We start from the raw sequence: 20,681 nt of genomic DNA, 5'->3' as shown, positions 1-20,681 counted from the left end.
TTAAAAAGATCTGAGGGACCAAATTATTTAGAAAAAGTGTTAATGGTAATTGAAAAAATTGAAAAATTATAAATATTATTTAAATTTTATTTATAATTTAGACGGATTTTATTTGTAATAAAAACCTCATAGATAAAAGGGAAAAAAAATGATCTCAAAAGGAAAATCCAATAATTTTACATGGGCCAGCCTTAATATAGAAAATGCAGTGTCTTTTTCTGCATGTAACTTAGCAGCTGGTAGAAAATAGAAATCATTATTGATGTTATGCCCTTTTTACCTGAGTGGGAGAGAGAGAGAGAGAGAGCGAGGAGGAGGGAGAGAGAGAGAGAGAGAGAGAGAGAGAGAGAGATAAAGACCATTGAAGTTGTGAGAGAGAGAAAGGTGTTGAGGAGACAGCAAAGCACAAAACCACGACAACACTCTTATTTAAGCTTTAGCTTTGTTTGAGGTTCTCTTCACATAGATATCAGTTTTAATGCTCTAAACACCCTTAATCTCTTCAGCTGTCGAGAGCTAGATTGAGGGTGTTCTTGCTGTTGTAGTAGTTGTTGTTCTTCTGGTGGGTTTGTTACTTCATCTTCTTTCTTTCTTTCTTCTTCTTCTTCCTCTTCTTCTTCTCTGTGTCAGATCTCACTCAGATCCTTACATTCTGTTTCTGCAGTTGTTATTATTATCACTCTCTTGTGTAATTAATTACCACACATGTATATATGGGGTTTGCCTTTTCTTTTGTAGAGTAGATCTGATTATTTTGAGGGAACCCAGCTTTTGCTCTTCTCTTTTTGCTATTTTAAGATACAAGTAATGGTGAAAATAGGCTAAAATTTTATGACTTCCAAATGGGTGTTCAAGAAAATTAATCTTTTTTTGGCTTCTGTTTTGTGATCATGATGCATGGTTGTGGTGATTAGCAGATGGGTTTTCGAAAATAGTTACTTTTTTTGGCCTCTGTTTCTGTGAGGAGGCCTTCCCATTTTCCTCTGTTTTCTCTTTTGATTTCCCATTTTTTTTAATGGTAATTGGGAAGTGGGTTTTTTCAAAAAGTTTGATTTTTGCTGTTTACATATTTTGAATTTTGCATCTCATCTACATTGTTTCCTTTGTCACTGTTCATCCACTTGTTTTCTGGAGAACCTTTTTTCCTGGAAATTACTTTAGCTTCATGCAATTCTTGGATTTGTATGCAATCAAACCATGTGCTTCTGCTTTTTCTTTTGGCTTGATTGGTCTTTGAGGTCACATACCAATCAATTATTCAGAAGAAAAAAACCACCCAATTGCCAAACAGTGATGCATGATTCATTGGAACTTTTCTTGGGACTCAAGAAATGATTAAACTAAATGATATTTCACATTTTTTTCTCTTTTGTTTGCTTTTGCCTTTTGGTGGTTTGGTGTGAGATCCAGTGGTCTCTTTTTCGCTTTTATGACCTAGTGGGGCTGTTTGGGCCCAAATTTCATGTGAAAATCATAAAGACATGGTGGCATGAAGGCAAAATAGTATAACACTGGTTGTTGTTTGCGGATCTTATAGGGGTATATTATAATTATTGTCTTGATAATGGCCTGTATAGTCATTGACCAGTATACACTTTTTCATTTTTCCTACTTTACCTTTCTTTTTTCTATTGGATAAATGCATAAAATCAATAACCATGAACTAAATCTGTTGTAGAAACTAGGGTCTTGTGGTATATGTTACAGATCTGGTCAGTGAGCCTTTCAGGTGTTTGTAAAAATTCGTCATTTTGTTTAGAGTTTCCCATGTTGTAGATTACTTCTCTTTCTCTTTTCTAGATTGAAGGTGATGCATATTATATGGAAGTCACTTTCATCTGTAATTGATGATATGATATAATTTTCTGAAGTGTGATAGCTTTGAATGATATTAATCACCTCAATTCCTTATTTTTAGGCTCTGTTATGTTTGTTAACTAGTCATGGGATGAGAAATGAAGACTTGAATCCTTGAACCATTTTGGGGTTGGACTAACTGATGTGATTTTATACGTTTTCGCTTCTTTTTGACTGACTGCTTTGCAATCAAGTGAAGTGTCAGTCAAGTATGTGAATTCCAGAATGAAAATTATGCTGATTTTATGAGTTTATCCTCAAAAGGTTGTAGTGATGGTTTTTGATTTGGCTTTGGTGAATTATACTTTTGTTGGGGATCAAAATCTTGTTTACTGTTTATTTAGGAGTTGTGTTTTGGCCATGCAGGTAGTTGATAGTTTCTGGGAAAATGAAGCATAAAGATGGAAAACCGGGGTCTCAACCCGATAAAAGTTCTAGGGTAGTCCCTATGTCAATCATGTTTGTTGTGTTATGTGGATTTTCATTCTATCTCGGTGGGATCTTTTGTTCTGAAAAGGAGAGATTTGTAACTAAGGAAGTCGAAAAAGCTGTTCAGTCTCCCAAGGAATCGTCATCTAGTCCTCTCCAAATTAAATCAGTTGCTTTCCCAGAATGCAGTAGGGAATATCAAGACTACACTCCATGTACAGATCCAAGGGTATCAATCACTTCATCGCTTATTTCAAGTTTCTATAGACCCTTCCATTCTCCAGGATTTGCTTTGGTGTCAAATTGCTTACATTGTGTGTGTATCTCTATTGTTACAGAAATGGAAAAAATATGGTCTTCATCGTCTTACTTTTATGGAACGCCACTGTCCCCCAGTATTTGAAAGGAAGGAATGCTTGATCCCACCACCAGATGGATACAAACCACCAATTAAATGGCCTAAAAGCAGGAATGAATGTTGGTACAGGTAATATGGGCTGCTCTGTTTTTAAACTTATTGCTTATGGTTTTTGATGTCAAGGATTGGATTTCTCCTGGAAATGTTATTGAGCTTATACTATTTGGATCTGGCTTCAGGAATGTGCCATATGATTGGATTAACAAGCAGAAGTCTAATCAGAACTGGCTGAGGAAAGAAGGCGAGAAGTTTCTCTTCCCTGGTGGGGGCACTATGTTCCCCAGAGGTGTTGGTGCCTATGTTGATTTGATGCAAGATTTGATTCCAGAAATGCTAGATGGGACTGTTCGAACTGCCATTGACACTGGGTGTGGGGTGAGCCCTGATTCATACTATTGTTTCTTCACAGAGTTGATCATATGAACCAATTCGATAACCTATTAATCTATTTGATGTTTATTCTGGAAGCTTTGATTTATGACCATCACCTTTGTATATGTTCCCAAAAATTGTGTCACTTAGTCTGTGTAATTGCTTTATTTCTAGGTTGCGAGCTGGGGAGGTGATTTATTAGATCGTGGCATTCTAACAATGTCTTTGGCTCCAAGAGATAATCATGAGGCTCAAGTCCAATTTGCATTGGAACGTGGAATTCCGGCGATCCTTGGCATCATTTCCACTCAGCGGCTTCCTTTCCCCTCCAACTCATTTGATATGGCTCATTGCTCAAGATGCCTTATCCCATGGACTGAATTTGGTAATTCCTCTCTTCCATATAATGATAAGTCTCAGATGTAAATTTGGACAAAATTACATTATCAATAAGTTGTCGCTGTGGCTCATTGGTTGATCATATACTCAAAATTTTCCTTTAATTTTCACTTAATTTTTAGAGGTTTTAAGTAGTCAAGCTTCCATTACAATTACAGAGCTTTACCCTCTAGGTGGAACAGGAATTCAGGTCATCAAGCTTTTATCTTTACAAAAGAAACAACATAGAGTAATTTGGCAGCTTTCATCAAGTTTTCAAGGAAATTATGAATAGCTTAAAAATTAAGGTAGCACCAACATAATGTGTTTTCAGAACATTTATCATTTGAACAGGTTTGTCCTTGTTTCTGATGTTGAATTATGAATGAAAGGATCATGTTTGTGTTCTATTTTTTAATTTTATTTATTTATTTATTTATTTATTTCCATTTGCTGCTTTTCACCCATGGAAATGTCCTGTTTTCAGGTGGAATATACCTCCTAGAAGTACACCGCATACTCCGCCCTGGAGGGTTCTGGGTCCTGTCTGGCCCACCTGTAAACTATGAAAACCGTTGGCGAGGATGGAACACAACTGTGGAGGAGCAGAAAAGTGACTATGAAAAGTTGACTGAGTTGCTCACTTCAATGTGCTTCAAATTATATAACAAAAAGGATGACATCGCTGTGTGGCAAAAGTCCTCGGACAATAACTGCTACCAACAACTTTCTAGCCCTGATGTGTATCCACCCAAGTGTGATGATGGCACTGAACCAGATGCAGCATGGTACACTCCCCCTCCGCCCTTGTGTTGTTGTTCCTGAACCGAAGTACAAGAAACTAGGGCTGAAGTCCGTCCCCAAGTGGCCAGAACGGTTGAATGTTGCACCAGATCGCATTTCAGCTATCCATGGTGGGAGTGCGAGTACCTTCAAGCATGATGACTCTAAGTGGAAGGAACGACTGAAGCACTACAAGAAGTTACTCCCTGCAATTGGGACCGATAAGATCAGAAATGTAATGGACATGAACACAGCTTATGGAGGTTTTGCTGCCTCTATGGTTAATGATCCGTTGTGGGTCATGAATGTGGTCTCTTCCTACGCTGCTAACACACTTCCTGTGGTCTTTGACCGGGGTCTGATTGGGACCTACCATGACTGGTAATTTTCAAAGGGGTCTGCATGAAGGCACACTTCTTGTGAACTTTGTTTCATTTGTTTGTTTCCTGTTCTTGTAGGTGTGAAGCTTTCTCAACATATCCTCGAACGTACGATCTCCTTCACCTTGATGGTCTCTTTACAGCCGAAAGTCACAGGTAAGGAAACAAACATAAAGCAAATTTACTTGGTTTCTTAATCATTTTTTCATTCCTTTCCCATGTGGTACAGTTCTCATTTCTGCCCCGAAACTCTACTTTAGCATCTTTGGTTCCTGAAAAGTACCAAGTAAAGGAAACAAAATGTCAAGAAAAATTATTTTCTCATGTTTGTTTTACCATGGAAAATATGAAAGAAATTTATATGTTTTCAAATTACTTAATATAGAGAAGGAAAAATAAGTAGAATAAGTTTGAAGTAACATGAAAAGTAGTCTGTTAACTTTAATTCTATTTTTCATTTTTGTTTCCTTCTATTTTCTGTCCACCATGTTTCCTCAAAATTTCCAAAAACCAAACATAGGGTACAACAGTTCTGACAGTAGTAAGTACTTGTGCAGATGCGATATGAAGTATGTGCTCTTGGAGATGGATCGGATCCTACGTCCCAATGGGTATGCTATAATCCGAGAATCCAGCTACTTTGTTGATGCTGTTGCCACCATTGCCAAGGGAATGAGATGGGGTTGCAGAAAAGAAGAAACCAAGTATGGCATCGAGAAGGAGAAGATATTGATTTGCCAGAAGAAGATCTGGTACTCCTCTAACCAAAATTCAAGGTGAAAAGAAGGAATAGAAAACAATACAAAACATGGTTATAGATCTCTTGAAGAGCTGAGTATTGATAATTCATGAGGTAGAATCAGAGAGAGTTTAAACTCGATACCGCTCACGGAGGGAGTAGTTCATTCTAAAAGAAGCCAAGAACAGATTCATCAAATTCATCGATCCAAAGAATTAGGACCCAATAATCTTATTTGGTTCATTTCTACTGCTGTCTAATATATAAATGTATTCTTTGTAAGGCATATGAATTGGTACAATTCATTGTACCCTTGTACCCCCTTATACTCTTCCTTTTCTCTCCATCTTTTTCTCACTATTTATTTTTCCTTTTACATGTTGTATTGTTATTACAAATATGGTATATTGTGGACCTGAAAATATGTAAGGGGTTGGAAAGACACCTTCACAGGTTGTGATTTTTATGTGTAATGAAAAAATGCTGGTGGTTTTAAGAAACTCATCCACGAGACTTTCACAATTTGCTTTTCTCCTTTTTCCTTTTATGGTTGTGTGCGCATTAGAATTTTTTCTTTCTTTTGTTAACAAGCTGTTAATGAATGGGTTGGAAGTTAAATGCCATTTTGCATTTGCATCTACTAGCAGAGGTATAAATTAAGGACACCTTCTGGCTTTTGAAAGTTAAAAATGAAAGAGGGAAAGTGGAGTTATTGCATTCAGGAGAAGAGATCACTTGGAAGGTAAGTTTTTGGGGTGATATATAGACCATGTGACTCCAAGAAAGTGGGACTAATTGGTGTTTTTTTTTTTACTGAATAGAAAAAACTAAATAGTAACATATTGATATTATCCAACATAATTAAACCGAATCTATTGATAACAAGTTTGTTTTAGTTATGTTAAATGATGTTAATAGGTTACTTTTAGCTGAATAGAAAAAACTAAATATTTTAGCTTTTTTCATTCAAGCAAAAAACAAACACCACTTTCATAGGAATATCAATGATTGAACGTTTTACACTCTTAATTAGACATACTTCTAATAGACAGGTATTTTATTGGTTGAAAGTAGATTTGAGATTACAAGCCTCCAAGGAATCACAAAATTAATTGAACTAAACTTCTTATATAGAAGCTTCTAGAATCCGTTACATAAATTACCCTCTAGGATCAAAGGTTACAAACGGTTCCTAGAGAGACTTCTTGCATATGCTTACTCATTATGATTGTGTTGTGTTTCATACAATGATGGGAACAATTTATATTGTTACTTCTTGATAACAAAAGATAATGATTGGAGACAAGGGTTGTTTGTTGAGAGAATTGGGGTTTGTTTGGTTCCTGTTTTAAAGAGTTATTTTCTGTTCTTGAAAACAAAAAACACAAAAAATTTGTTTGGGGAAGGGGGTATGTTTGTTTTTTGTGTTTTCCGTGTTCTTAAAACCTATTTTTTTGAGAACAATAAAAAAATGTTTTCATTATTTTTTCACTATTCAAAGGATAGATTGTTTTTCGTGTTTTCTCTTCCTTCATTTTGTATTTTCTTAGCTACTTTTTGTATTCCACAAATGTGAGCTCCACCCAACTACCACATCCTCACCCGCAAACCCTTTCTTCTTCTTTAAATGATTGAAATTAATATACTTACGTATGATTACAAAGTCATCATTTGTTTAAGAAAATTATAACTGGTGTAAAAAATTTAAAATGTAATAATTTTTTTAATTTAAATGAATTATGCAAACGAAAATTATTTATATATTTATAATATCAAATTAATAGAAGAAAATACTTTATTAATTAAAAAAAATAACTTTCAAACATGTTTTTTTTTTAGAACAAAAACTATTTTTCAGAATTCAGTTTCCAAACACATTTTTTTTCTTCTGAAAATACAAAAAACTTTTCTTAAAAACTGTTTTAAAAAACTATTTTCCAAAACAATTTTCAAAAATAGCAATCAAACATGCCCTTGATGTCTCATAAGATTTCTCCTCCTTTCCTATTTTAGACTCCAATGTGAATGCCTTCCTCTAATTGTATTCAAGAGTCTCGCGTGAACATTACTTAGATCACAAGTCAAACTCAATTTGATTTCCAACACCTCTTAGTTGTCGATATTGGGTGTCAAACTTTTTATTGACTTATTATTTATTTCTTAAATTTTTTTATTAAATAAAAAAGCTAAAATATTTATTTTTTAAGGCTAAAAGTAAATCACCATAATTAATTATTAATTCATTGTTTTTTTTTTTTTTTACTTTTTAATATTTAATAGAACAAACTATTAAAAAAAACAAACAATTTTTATACTTAATATTATTAAACACTAATTAGTTTTAAATTCTATTTAAAATTAAATCAAAAAAATAAAAAGACAAGTATACTATCATGCATGGTGAAACTACAACGGGATTTTAATTGAAGTAGCAAAAGATCTCACACATATGTGATGATTGATGGTTTTACAAATGATGATTAATAATAAAAGGAAATTATAAAAATAAAGTATATTTATTATGTCTTGGCACATGTTTTATCATTTTGTCTACAAATAATCATCATTTACTATATTTATTATGTAGATTTTATATTTTAGAATAGGATTACCATGTTTAGGTGAACATAATTTCAAAAGTTTTAATTAATTTATGAGAAATCATTGTCTAATAGGGTAACACAAGGAATTGAATGGGGTGTATTTAAAAGGATTACGACAAAAGAGTTGAATTATTAATTCAATTTAATTCCAAGAGAGATATGTAAGAAATTTTATGTGAAAAACCCCACCTCAATTTAAAATTCATTTCCAAATTATTTTTATTATTTGAAAAGATTTTTCTTTTTAAATTCTCAATTTTAATTTTTTTTCAAATTAATTAAAGACATTTTAATTCAACTAAAACTTCTAATTCAACTCTACCTTAGAAAAACTTACTTTTACTTAATCTTTTTCATACTTATTTGTGGTGGTCCAATTGATTAAATAGTAATCTCAAATCTTAATAGAGAGTAAGTTACTATCTTAAAAAATTCTAAAGTTAGAACATCCCATCACATGCTAGGAATCAAAATATGCATCAAGATATTGTAAATTATCCTAATACCTATAATTTGCACACACTAAAACACAAATACCCAAGATAAAGCAGAGTGTGAAAGAAGCAAATATAGCCATGTAATCAAGAGAAATAGGGAAAGGAAATAGAAATGATCACAATCAAGATGCATCCCATGCATGCGAATTATGTATCAAGTATGTGAATCAATTCGTTTATCAATATAATCTGACAATCAATCAACCAAGTCTCCACATGCCCATGTCTCCCCCTTTTTGTCTCAAAATAGACAAAGTGAAGAAATAGAGCAAGAAGTGCAAATAAAGTGAGAAACATGATTTCTATATATAGATGAAAAATTTTGGATAAAAAAAATAAGGTAAGAAAAGCCATGAAAACTTCCAAGGAACATTAATGTATCAAATATATTTACTTAGAGCAAAATAAGATTGAATAAACTTGAAACATTAGGAAGAATGGTATTAAATCAAGTAAAATGCCCAAAAAATATAGTTCAACCAACCAAGAACAATATATTGAATCCAAAGAACAAGGTTAATCACAATCTTATTTTAGAAATCATATAACAATTAGAGTGTATAAGGGTCTAAAAGAATTTGATGACATGGATTTTCAAGGTAAACCAACTTATTGTCTAATTTCATATTTCAAATTTGAATTTCTATTAGTCAATAAGTTATGCCTTAATACAATAAATTCATATCCAGTCAATTTGTACTAAGTTCATTGAATTTTTATTTAATGCAACATTCATTGATATACATATATCACAACTTTTACTCCCCTCAATCATCTAAATTATGTTTATTATTTGGATTTTTTTTTTAAATTCTAAATTTAAAATTCTTTCCAAATTAATTAAGACATTTTAATTCAATTAAAACTTTTAAATCAATCATACTTTATAAGAAAAATTAACTTGCCTTAATCCTTTTCAAATTTACCTATGATGGTTTTGTAGATTAAATGATAACCTTGAATCTTTAATGGAGAGTAAGCCACTCTTTAAAAAAATTCATAACACAAAATAAAAAAGAATAAAATTGCCAAACAAACAAAGTACAAGACTCATTATCCCAACAATTTCTTTGATATAAGATTCCATTAAATTAGGAAAAATCTTGTTCTTAAAGAGGCCTCAGCATTTTTCTATTCCCAAGCTGGAAAATGAAGGTCTTGGAGTTTTCTTCACCGGTTCCCATAGCCTCTTCCCTTCCATCTTTTTCTAAACCAGGGTTGGCTTTTAGTCCTTCTTTCCCAAAAGAAATAGACCTTATGGTACCTACCCTTTTTAACATTGGTACTTTAAGGCTGAATGAATGGGTAATCTAAAAAGACATTTGGCTTCCCCTCAAAGGAAGTTATATGCTCTTTTCTTAGATGTGGTGTCTTCAATACAACTTTCCTTAACCTAAAAGTGTAGCTAGGAGATCCAGTTAACGAATAGGCACCCTTTGATTGAACCCAAAATGGCATATAACAAAAATAACAGATTTTAGAATGCCCCACAAACTAATTTTGGCCACACACCAAGCAAAATAATGGCAGTTGCTTGTCTATTTGAAGTACTTTATTTATTTACTTATTCACTTTTATTTTTCTTTCTATTTTTTGTTCTTTTATCTTCTCTTAAGGCATTGATATTTTGGCTAGGGCTCATGATAGGTTTATTGACTGTTTGTTGTCCTGTCAACAGATTGTATCCTTCAAAGGCTATAAAAAATGATAAGGACTGTGGGCCATTAATTCATTGATGAGGCCTTTCTTTTGCTCTTGGAACAACACCATTAGGTATGATACCAATGTGTGGATATTTTCCTCATCAAATGATTTTTATCTTATCTTTTTTTTTTTTTAAATTGAAAAATTTAAAATCTTATAATTTTTCTATTTTTGAAAAAGGAAAAAGTATCCTTTTCTTGTGTGATAAATATATTAAAAAATGGTTAACATGTATTAAAAGCAAATTTTTTTTTTAATGCATATAAGGTTATAAAAAGATGGTAAGAAAAAATAATACCATCATATTACAATATTTTTTCTTTATATGTAGATAAAATTTTTCATATCAAAATTTTATTTTGGATTATATACACTTTACTCTCGTAATCATTGATGTGTTTTACACTTTATTTCCTTACAATTAAAATCCGACATTTTGCCTAGTAAACTTATTAAATACTAATATTTTATCTCAGATTACAAATCCTTCATAAAATTATAAAAGATATTGATTTTTTTGCATACTTCGATTCAAATATTAGTGTGAAATTAAGTAAAATCAACTTTGAATTAATAGTCTTGAAGTAAAATTTATCAGATTCCTTCGAAATATAGTAATTATTAGTTTTTATTTTTTATTTTAGAGAGATGATCATATAGCTATTTGTGATTTTTTCATACACTTGCAAAGTATGACAACTTCGAACTTAGGTAATAAATGCTTTTATTTTTATTTTTATTTTTTAACATTGTTTCTTTACTTGACAAACTATTTATTGACTTTTTAATAAATTTAGGGGGTGAAGTGTTGCATTTTAATAAATTTAAGAAGCAAAATATTGAGTTTTGAATATAAGATGTTAAAGTGTAAAATATGCTAAAGATTTACGGGTAAAATGTATTTAACTCTTTTGTTTTTTATTATACTTTTATTCAATGAGTCAAGCTTAAGCAAATGTTTCAATACCCTCCGATTTGGAGTTCAATAAGAGGCTTGTTTAAGTTAAAACTCTTTCCATTTACCCACTTGATAGAATTTTTATTTTGCATGAAAGACTTAGACTGGAGCAGCATATGTCTTTGATCACTTGACTGACGTTCAAGGATATGATTGGGGACTTTTGATCAGGCTTTAAGGAAGGTTTAAAACCTATGAGATGAAGTGATGTTTAAAAGAGATTTTGATATTATGCAATTATTATTAAATTTTACTCTTTGGTCTAAAAAACAATATCTTTTATTTCTGCTAGTTTCCTTATGTTTTAAGGACTTCTTTATTAGTTGTTCCAAATATTAAAAACTGTTTTTGAGAAAAAAAAGAGTAGAAAATATGATTAATAATTAGAAAACATAAAATAATTTTTTGTTCTTAAAAACTAAAAAACGAAGTATTTTTAATATATTTTAGTTGTTTTTAATTATTTTAATTTGGTTTTTAAGCCGTATTTTAAAAAATAATAGGATAAATATAAAAAATAATTAAAAATAAAATATTACATAAAAATTCTTTAAAAATAGAAAATAAGTTGAAAATATTTCAAATTTCCAAAGAAACCCCCTTTTTTTAAAGAAAATATCTAAGAATTGAAAAACCGTTATCTAAAATTGGTTTTAAGAGCTTACCAAACATACCTAGGGATGCAACTTGGATGAGTTGGTCTGATCCAACCCGATGTTTGGATATACTTGGACAATTATTTTCCATATTCGGATTGGGTTTGGGTAAGTTTTTTTCAACCTGAGCTCAATTTGGATTGAGCTCGGGCTAAAGTTCAAATAACCTAGCCCTATCCAAACTCAATATAATATTTTTATAATATTTATAATGCATATTATCTTATGTAAAAATATTTATTTTCTTCGTATGGTTTTTAAGAAAAAAATATTCAATTATATTATATCATATATTTTTTATTTTTTAATAATAATATATAAATTTATGTTTATTCATTTGTTATTATCTTAAAATTTTATTCTATTGGCTATTTAAATTTTTATATAAATAGATATTTAAAAAATATATATATTATAAGTGAATTTCAAATTATACAACTCGATTAACTCAAATAACTTGAATTCAATTCAATCAATTCAAGTCTAACCTGACTAACTTGAGTTTAACTTGAATGACTCGAACTCAATTCGAACTTAGAAAAATGAGGTTAGATTGGATTTGGGTTGAGTGCCTAAGGTTAGAGGTCGGGTTGAACTGAGTTTCGATTGATTATTTCTTAAGTCAAGTTGGATTTGGATTAGTCATCAATTTGACTAAACTACTTAAGTTGTAACCCTAAACATACCTAAATGTGTTGCTCATTAATTTGCTTAGTAAGTAGAAGTTTTATTATTATTATTATTATTATAAAAAGTGAAATATATATGAATTGGAATTTTGGGTTCACGTGAACCAATAATTCCAGGACCATTTAGGACAAAGGTAGTTACTGATGAATGAGGAGGGGAGCCTCCTCCATTTCTTAGAGAATTGCAGGGGGGACATGAATTAATGGGAGAGAGGACCACTTGACACCCACTGAAAATATTTTCCTTCTGCATGCATGCATGGGCATTGCCCACAAATGGGCCAACCCGCCATTATTGTAACTTGTAACTTTGTAACTTATAATAAATAAATTATAAAAAAAAATTGGGTGCTACGTGTAGAGATAGTGACCAACGACTACTTTCGAGTAAGTCCCTGTTAACTGACAGATAGGTAGGGTTCAAACCATTCCGATCCCACATCATTATTTAAACTTATTCTCATCTGGTATATCTTTATTATTTATTTTTTAAATTTTAATTATATTAAAATAAATATAATTTATAAATAAATAAATAATATAAAATATAAATTTATTTTTATAAAAAATAATTTATTTTTAAAGGATTGGAACTAGAAACTTATATCAAACAAGTTTCCTCCACCACTTTATTTGTACGAGGAAAATCATTAGACAAATAATAATATAGATTAGAGAACAAAAATAATGATTTAGGTTATATGTGGTAATTATTTTTGAGAATAATTCTAAAAAATAATTTTTGAAAATAATTTTTGAAAATTGTTTTATAATACTTTGTAAAATAAAAGTTTATTTGAAAACTTAAAATGTTTTTAACCTATTCGTAACATTTTTAAAAATGATTTTTACATCAACGAATTTATTTTTAATTACTCTATATATTTATATAATTATTTTTTAAAACAATTCTTAAAAAATAATAAAAAATAATTAAAATATATTTTTTAAAAATATCTTGTTTTATGTTATTAAGAAGAAAAAATAGAATACAGTTTCTAGTTGTTAAAGGTATTTCTTTTTTTTTGTTTTTGTTTTGGAGAATGAAAAACTATTATTGAAAACTGTTGCCTAACAAATCATTATATTTTTTTTTAAAAAAAATCCATTGTTGTGTAATAAGATGATAGAAAGTTGATAAAAGAAGTGGGAAAATAACGACATGGTGTTTAACTCTCGATTTTAGACTTATGGGGGTAACTATGTATTTTCAAACACTGTGGACCCCGCATTTCGGCTCACGCGTTTCCCACTCAATGGTGAGCTCGATTTTATTTCGAAAAAAAATTGATTTTTTATTGATTATTTGAAAATGACTTGGAGTCGCCACTTATTTTTGTTTTATTTTTAAAAGGGTAAACAAAATAAGAAAGAAAAACCCTAAGTGTGACTCCTTATTTGGAAAAGGTGATCTACGAAAAATCGGAACGGGTTCGGGGGTCAGGTTACTTATCGGGAAGGTACGGTAGAGACCGTAGCACCCCTCTAAGCCCCTAAAGTCGGGTCTCTACTAATAGAATGAAGTAATCATGGCAATGGACGAGTAAATCAATGAGTACCCAGAAGAAATCATGCACACGTGAGAATCAAAATATGCTTAGACAATTACCAGAGTGAAAGTAGGTGCGTACCTGGGCAGTGATCCATAAAGCGCTATCAAGAAATGAGGTTAGTGCACAATTAAGGAATAATTTCGAGCATGTCATAGAGCAGAATAAAATCAATTATGCATGGCAATTAAATCAATCAATCCTCAAATCGATCATAAAATCACGTATGTGGGGCCCCCACCAAAGCCCGAATTGATCTTGCATGAATTAATCTCACAAATTCCATTATTCTGAAATTATGAAAATGACATTCACGCTTATATAAAATTAAGAGAAAAAAAGAAGATTATTTGAAAACCAAAGCGGAATTAAAACTGTTCGAGTGAAAACTGGATTTTTGAAATTTATTTGAAAATTGAAGTCCCGAAGATTATCTGATAATTGGAGCCGTGGGAATTGAATTTAAGAATGGGAATTTTGGATATTAAATTCGAGGGAAATTAGAATTTCGGGAAATCGGAAATTAAGTTTAGAAATTGGAACTTTGAAAAAAACTGTTTAAAAATGGAATTTTAAAATAAATAAATAAATAAATGGAATAATAATATAAGGACGAAAATAATGATTGAATAAATGGGAATATTGGAATTTTGAAATCGGAATTTAAATTCGAAGGTCAGAAAATTTAAAGAAATGTTTAAAATAGAATTTTAGAATGAATAAATAAACTATTAGTGAAAAATTAATGTGAATATGAGAATTTTTCGGGATTAGGAATTTAATTCGGAAATCAGAAGTTTTAAAGAATTGATTTAAATGGAGTTTTAAAATAAATGAATGAAATATTAGTGATTAAATAAATTAATGTGAATATGGGAAATTTCGGGATTAGGAATTTAATTCGGAAATCAGAAGTTTGAAAAAAAATTGTTTAAAGATAGAATTTTTAAAATAAATAAATAAATGGGATAATAATAATAATGACGAAAATAATAATTAAATAAATGAACGTGAATAGTGGAATTTTTTGAAATTGGAGATTAAATTTGAAAGTTGGAAAATTGGAATTGTTTGACGGTGGAATTTTAAAATAAATAAATAAATAAATAAATAGAATAAGTATAATCGCGAAAAATAATAATAATAATAATTAAATATATAAATACGGGAATTGGGAAAACCTAAAAAGAATCTAAAGATGAAATATTAGAGAGTTGAATTACTTAAAAACTAGATTTTCAAAAAAAAACAATTTTTAAAATTGGTGGGCTTGGGAAGTGGGCCAAGCTAGGTGGCCATGCAAAGGTGGAGGAAATAGGATTGATGGGTATTTGGAAAATGGGTATGGTGTAGAGAGATAACCGGGTAGGGAGTAGAAAATGAATGAGTTAGTGAGAAAATGAGGGTTTGGTGGTAGTGGGCATGAAGATGGGAGGATGAAAGACGGGTTTAATAGGTATGCATGGAGCTGACTTGGAGAGAGAAACGGGTATGAAGATGGATATGTGGGTTTGGGGAAATGAGAATGGTGGTGAGTAAAAAAAAAAAATGGGTATGAAGATGGTTGGCATGATGGATGGGTATGAGTTGTAGGGAAGATGGGTATGGGGGGTGAGTGTGTTTATGCATGCATGAGGATTGGTGGTATGGAGAAATGAGAAGAATGAAAGCGGGTAGTGAGAGAAACGGGAAATGGGTTTATATTCTTGTACATGGGTGGCATGGGTGATGAGATATGAGTATGAAGGTGATAGGAAGATGTATGCACGAGATTGGTGGTATGGATATAAGGGAGAAATGGGCATGGCATGGCCATGCAAGAGTGGGGAGAAATGGGTTTGGCGGGTATTTGGGAAATGTTATGAAGGGTGCATGGTGTGGTGATGAGAGAGAAAAGGTGGTGAGAAAAAAAATGAAGGCTTAGAGAGAGGAATGGGTAGTAGGATGATGACCTTGTGCATGAAAGAGAGGTTGAAGGGATGGATGAGTGACTATGCATGGAGGGTGCATGGTGTGGTGATGAGAGAGAAAAGGTGGTGAGAAAAAAAATGAAGACTTAGAGAGAGGAATGGGTTTAGGGGGGAGGTGTAGTTAAATGAGGATATGTATGGGATGAAAAATGGAGTATGGATGATGGGCTTGGGAGGCCCGTGGTGTAGAGAGAGAGAGAGAGATCAGTGTGGTGATGGGTATATGAAGACATGGGAACATGTTAATGAATGGACATAGAAGACATGGGATGGGATAAGTGGAATGGGTAGTGGGATGATGACCTTGTGCATGAAAGAGAGGTTGAAAGGATGGATGAGTGACTATGCATGGAGGGTGCATGGTTAGAGAGATAAATGGGTATGATGGAAATGGGTGGTTAATGGAGAGGAATAATTGAAAGGCGGTAAGCAAACAAAGAGTGAACAGTGACTGAAGTGTGGAGAGCTTGACAGGAAGTTGGAGAATGAGAAAAGGGATTGGCCATGTATTCATATATGGTGACCGCATGTACATGGGGTTCATGGCTTGCGGAGTGGCAGAAGACCAGGGATGAGGTTCTTGTGGTGCTAGGCAGCAAGGTGTCCTATTTGCATGACTTCTCATCCCCAAACCCTGCATTTCCGAGAGTTCAAGAAAAATAGATATGATCACGTCTAGACCTCCAACACCATTCAGAAAATCCTGGGAGTGGGAAACCACAACTAAAATACAGTCCGGGTTCATCAATGTCTCTGTGAAGATATGCAGAATTGCAAGTAAAACAGAGGAGAAAACAGAGGAGAAACAGAGGAGCACTGAAACTGAAATTCTCCTTACATTCAGATTATCTAAAAAGGTACAGATGAGGTCTATTTATACACTTGAAATCAGATTAATAAAGCTGTTAAGTATTGACAACTAATATAACTAATTTAACTGACATTAGTTAGATGAATTCTGTTTGGCTATTTGTGATTTTAACTCTAATTCATCTATCAGATTTTGGATATTCCAACACCCCCCCTCAAGATGAGAATGAATGTTTATCATTCCCATCTTGCTGATAAGATGATGAAAATTGAGACATCCGAGAGGTTTGGTCAATATATCCGCCAGTTGATGCTTGGAAGGAATGTGGATTATTTTGATCAAACCCTCTTGCAATTTCTCTCTAACTAGATGGCAATCGAGCTGTATATGTTTTGTTCGTTCGTGGTGTACTGGGTTGGAAGCTATTTCTGAAGCAGGTTTGCTGTCAGTATATAGCAGTGCTGGTTGAGGATGCTTAACATTCAAATCAGCCAACAAATAAACCAACCATTGAAGCTCACAAGTTGTAGTGGCTAAAGCCCTGTATTCAGCTTCTGCCGAGGACCTACTTACAGTAGGTTGCTTCTTTGATTTCCAAGATATGAGAGAGTCTCCCATGAAAACTGTGAAACCAGTAACACTTCGCCTAGTGTCAATGCAGCCACCCCAATCACTATCAGAATATGCCTTTAAATGTAGATCAGATGAAGCCTTTAGGAATAAACCTTGACCTGGTGTTGCCTTAATGTATCGAAGAACTCTTTCTGCAGCTTGTAAATGTGTTGAATGAGGATTAGACATAAACTGGCTGAGAGCTTGTACTGCATATGCCAAGTCGGGTCTAGTGATTGTTAAGTAAAGAAGTCTACCAATGAGTCTTCTATATGATGCAGGATCAGACAATAAAGGACTTGAATCATTGGCAGTAAGTTTTAAACTTGATTCCATAGGAAAACCAACTGGTTTAGAGCCAGAGAAACCACTATCTTTCAATATATCCAGAGCATACTTTCGTTGAGACAACACAATACCTTTTGCTGATCTGGCTACTTCAATGCCTAAAAAATATTTCAGTTCACCTAAATCTTTTATAGTAAAAGATTCATGGAGAAACTTTTTCACACCATCTATTTCCTTGAGATCATTTGAAGCTATTATAACATCATCAACATAGATTAATAGAGCAATGAAACTAGTTGATGTTTGTCTGACAAAAAGGCTTGAATCTGTCTTTGCTTGACTGAAACCAAACTTGAGTAAAGATGAAGACAACTTTGAGTACCACTGCCTTGAAGCTTGTCTCAAACCATATAAACTCTTTTTGAGTTTACAAACCCGAGGGTCATTTGGTGTTGAAAAACCTGGTGGCAATTGCATGTAGACCTCCTCATTTAAGTCTCCATGTAAGAAGGCATTATTTACATCAAGTTGATGCAAATACCATTGTTTAGCTGCTGCAATAGCTAGAAGCACTCTAACTGTTGTCATCTTTGCAACAGGAGAGTATGTGTCAAAAAAATCAAGCCCTCTTGTTGAGTGTAGCCCTTGGCTACAAGCCTGGCTTTGTACCTTTCTACACTTCCATCTGCCTTAAATTTCACTCGATATACCCACTTACAACCTATAGCAGTTTTGTTTGGAGGTAAAATTGCAAGATCCCAAGTTTTATTATGCTCAAGAGCTTTTATTTCATCAGTCATGGCAGTTTGCCAATGAGGAATTGAGACAGCCTGTTTGTAAGTTTTTGGTTCAAAAGTGGATGAAATAACAGAAATGAAGGCTTTGTGTTTGGAAGATAATTTGGAATCAGATAAAAAGGAGAATATGCAGTAGGGCTTACCAGATGAGGAGCAGCTTGAAGGTGCTTGAGTTGCTGAATCAATCTTAGTCATATTACCACAATAGTAATTCTGCAAGTATTTAGGTAAATGCTTAGTTCTTTCAGACCTTCTAAGACTATTAGCATCATTGTTTGCATGAATTGTATTTTCAGGAATTGAAGATTCAATAATAGAGGTTGGATCAGTAGAATTTGTAGAACCAGAAGTTATAGAAACTGAGTTGTTTGGTTTGTAGGATTTGGATTCATATATTTGGGGAAAATCTGGAAAAACAAAAGGTTTGTGAATTGTGTCCGGAATAGAGGGAAATGTAGATTCATGAAAGAGTACATTCCGAGAAACAAAAGTTTTGAGAGTTGTTAAGTCAAGAACTTTGTATCCTTTAATGTTTGGTGGATAACCAAGAAAAATACATTTTGTTGCTCTTGGCTGGAATTTGCCTCGATTGTTTGTGATTGTACTAGCAAAGCATAAACAACCGAAGACTTTGAAGTAATTGTAGTTAGGTGGCTTTTGAAACAATAACTGATATGGTGTTTGATTATTTAGAATGTATGATGGAGTACGATTTATCAGATGTGTGGCTGTTAATACACAATCTGTCCAATAGGACAAGGGTAATTTTGACTGAAACATGAGAGATCTAGCTACATTCAATAGGTGTTGATGTTTTCTTTCAACCCTTCCATTTTGTTCAGGTGTTTCAACACATGATAATTGATGAATAATGCCATGTTCTTGATAGAAAGTAGGCATATTAAATTCTTGACCATTATCTGATCTAAGAGTTTGAATATTAGTGTTGAAATGAGTGTGAACATAAGCTAGGAAGTTGGTAAGTATAGCTCGAGTTTCTGTTTTGGTTTTCATTAAGAATAACCAAGTGAATCTTGTGAAATCATCAACAATAGTTAGAAAGAATCTATAACCAGAATATGAAGGAATGGAAAAAGGCCCCCAAATGTCAGTGTGAACCAATTGAAAAGCTTTATTTGATTGACTATTTGATATAGGAAATGGTAGCTTTTTCTGCTTAGCTAATGGACAGATCTCACAAACTTTGTTATGAATAGCCTTTACAGAAGAATCAGAACTATTTATGAGTTGTATTTTTGCATTTGGAATATGGCCTAAACGAAAATGCCATAGATCAGAATTAACAGTACAAGACTCAACTAAAGAACTAGAAGGTAAACCAATTGAACTAGAAAGCATTTCTTTATTTGTTTGAGCAGATAATTGTTGAAGATGGTATAAACCAGATTGAACTTCAGCAAGCCCAATCATCCTCCATTTGCTGAGATCCTGCAAGATACATTTGGATTGAAGAAAAAATAATCCAATTGAATTATCTTTAGTTAATCTTGATGCAGAAACAAGATTGATATTGAAAGATGGAACATAAAGAGCATTGTGTAAAGTAATATCAGGTGAGAATTTTACAGATCCAGTGAAGATAATTGGAACTGTTTGTCCATTTGGTAAATGAACTTTGGAAGATGTTTTAGGTAAAACAATCGAGTCAAATAGAAGGGGAGAACATATCATATGATCTGTTGCTCCTGTATCAAGAATCCAAGTAAACTGATTCTTTGATGAGGAAACGGTATTGCAGAAAAATGGATTACCTGAGATGGATGCAACATTGGCAGTTGCATTAGAATTTGTGTTTGAGCTGGAAAGGCTGTTTGCTAGAGTGAGCAGATTTTGGATTTGTTCTTGAGAAAAAATCATGTTGGAATTACTTGAATTTTGCTCCAAAACATTAGTATTATTTGCAGTGGGCAATCTTTGAAAATTTTTGGCTGCAGTTGGTGTAGAGTTGAATCTTTTTCCTCTTGGTCCTTTCCATCCAGGAGGATATCCAATTAGCTGAAAACATTTATCAACCAAGTGACCCGAATAACCACAATGAGAGCAGATTGCATCAGACTTTCCTTTCTGCTTTGTGAATTGAGTATTGCTTGTTGAAATGATTCTTGATGATTGTTCAACAGCCATTGCTTGTGAATCAATGGAAATGCCAACTGCATTAGTTAATGATCT

The 20,681-nt window shown here is 32.6% G+C and overlaps 1 protein-coding gene across 1 annotated transcript; it reads left to right on the top strand.

Moving 5' to 3' along the window:
• Positions 1 to 380: 380 nt before the first annotated feature.
• On the top strand, positions 381 to 5,878 carry LOC117933315 (probable methyltransferase PMT20). Its single transcript, XM_034854688.1, is given in 9 exon segments — positions 381 to 562; positions 2,224 to 2,515; positions 2,625 to 2,773; positions 2,884 to 3,079; positions 3,251 to 3,461; positions 3,942 to 4,249; positions 4,251 to 4,618; positions 4,696 to 4,773; positions 5,175 to 5,878. Coding segments are annotated over 8 exon segments (1,803 nt in total). The 5' UTR covers positions 381 to 562; positions 2,224 to 2,245; the 3' UTR covers positions 5,398 to 5,878.
• The last annotated feature ends 14,803 nt before the right edge of the window (positions 5,879 to 20,681 follow it).

The sequence above is a fragment of the Vitis riparia genome, chromosome 2, assembly GCF_004353265.1.
Source record: "Vitis riparia cultivar Riparia Gloire de Montpellier isolate 1030 chromosome 2, EGFV_Vit.rip_1.0, whole genome shotgun sequence".
Lineage (NCBI taxonomy): Eukaryota > Viridiplantae > Streptophyta > Magnoliopsida > Vitales > Vitaceae > Vitis > Vitis riparia.
Note: the sequence above shows the minus strand (reverse complement) of the source record. Positions and strands in the feature narration are given on the sequence as shown.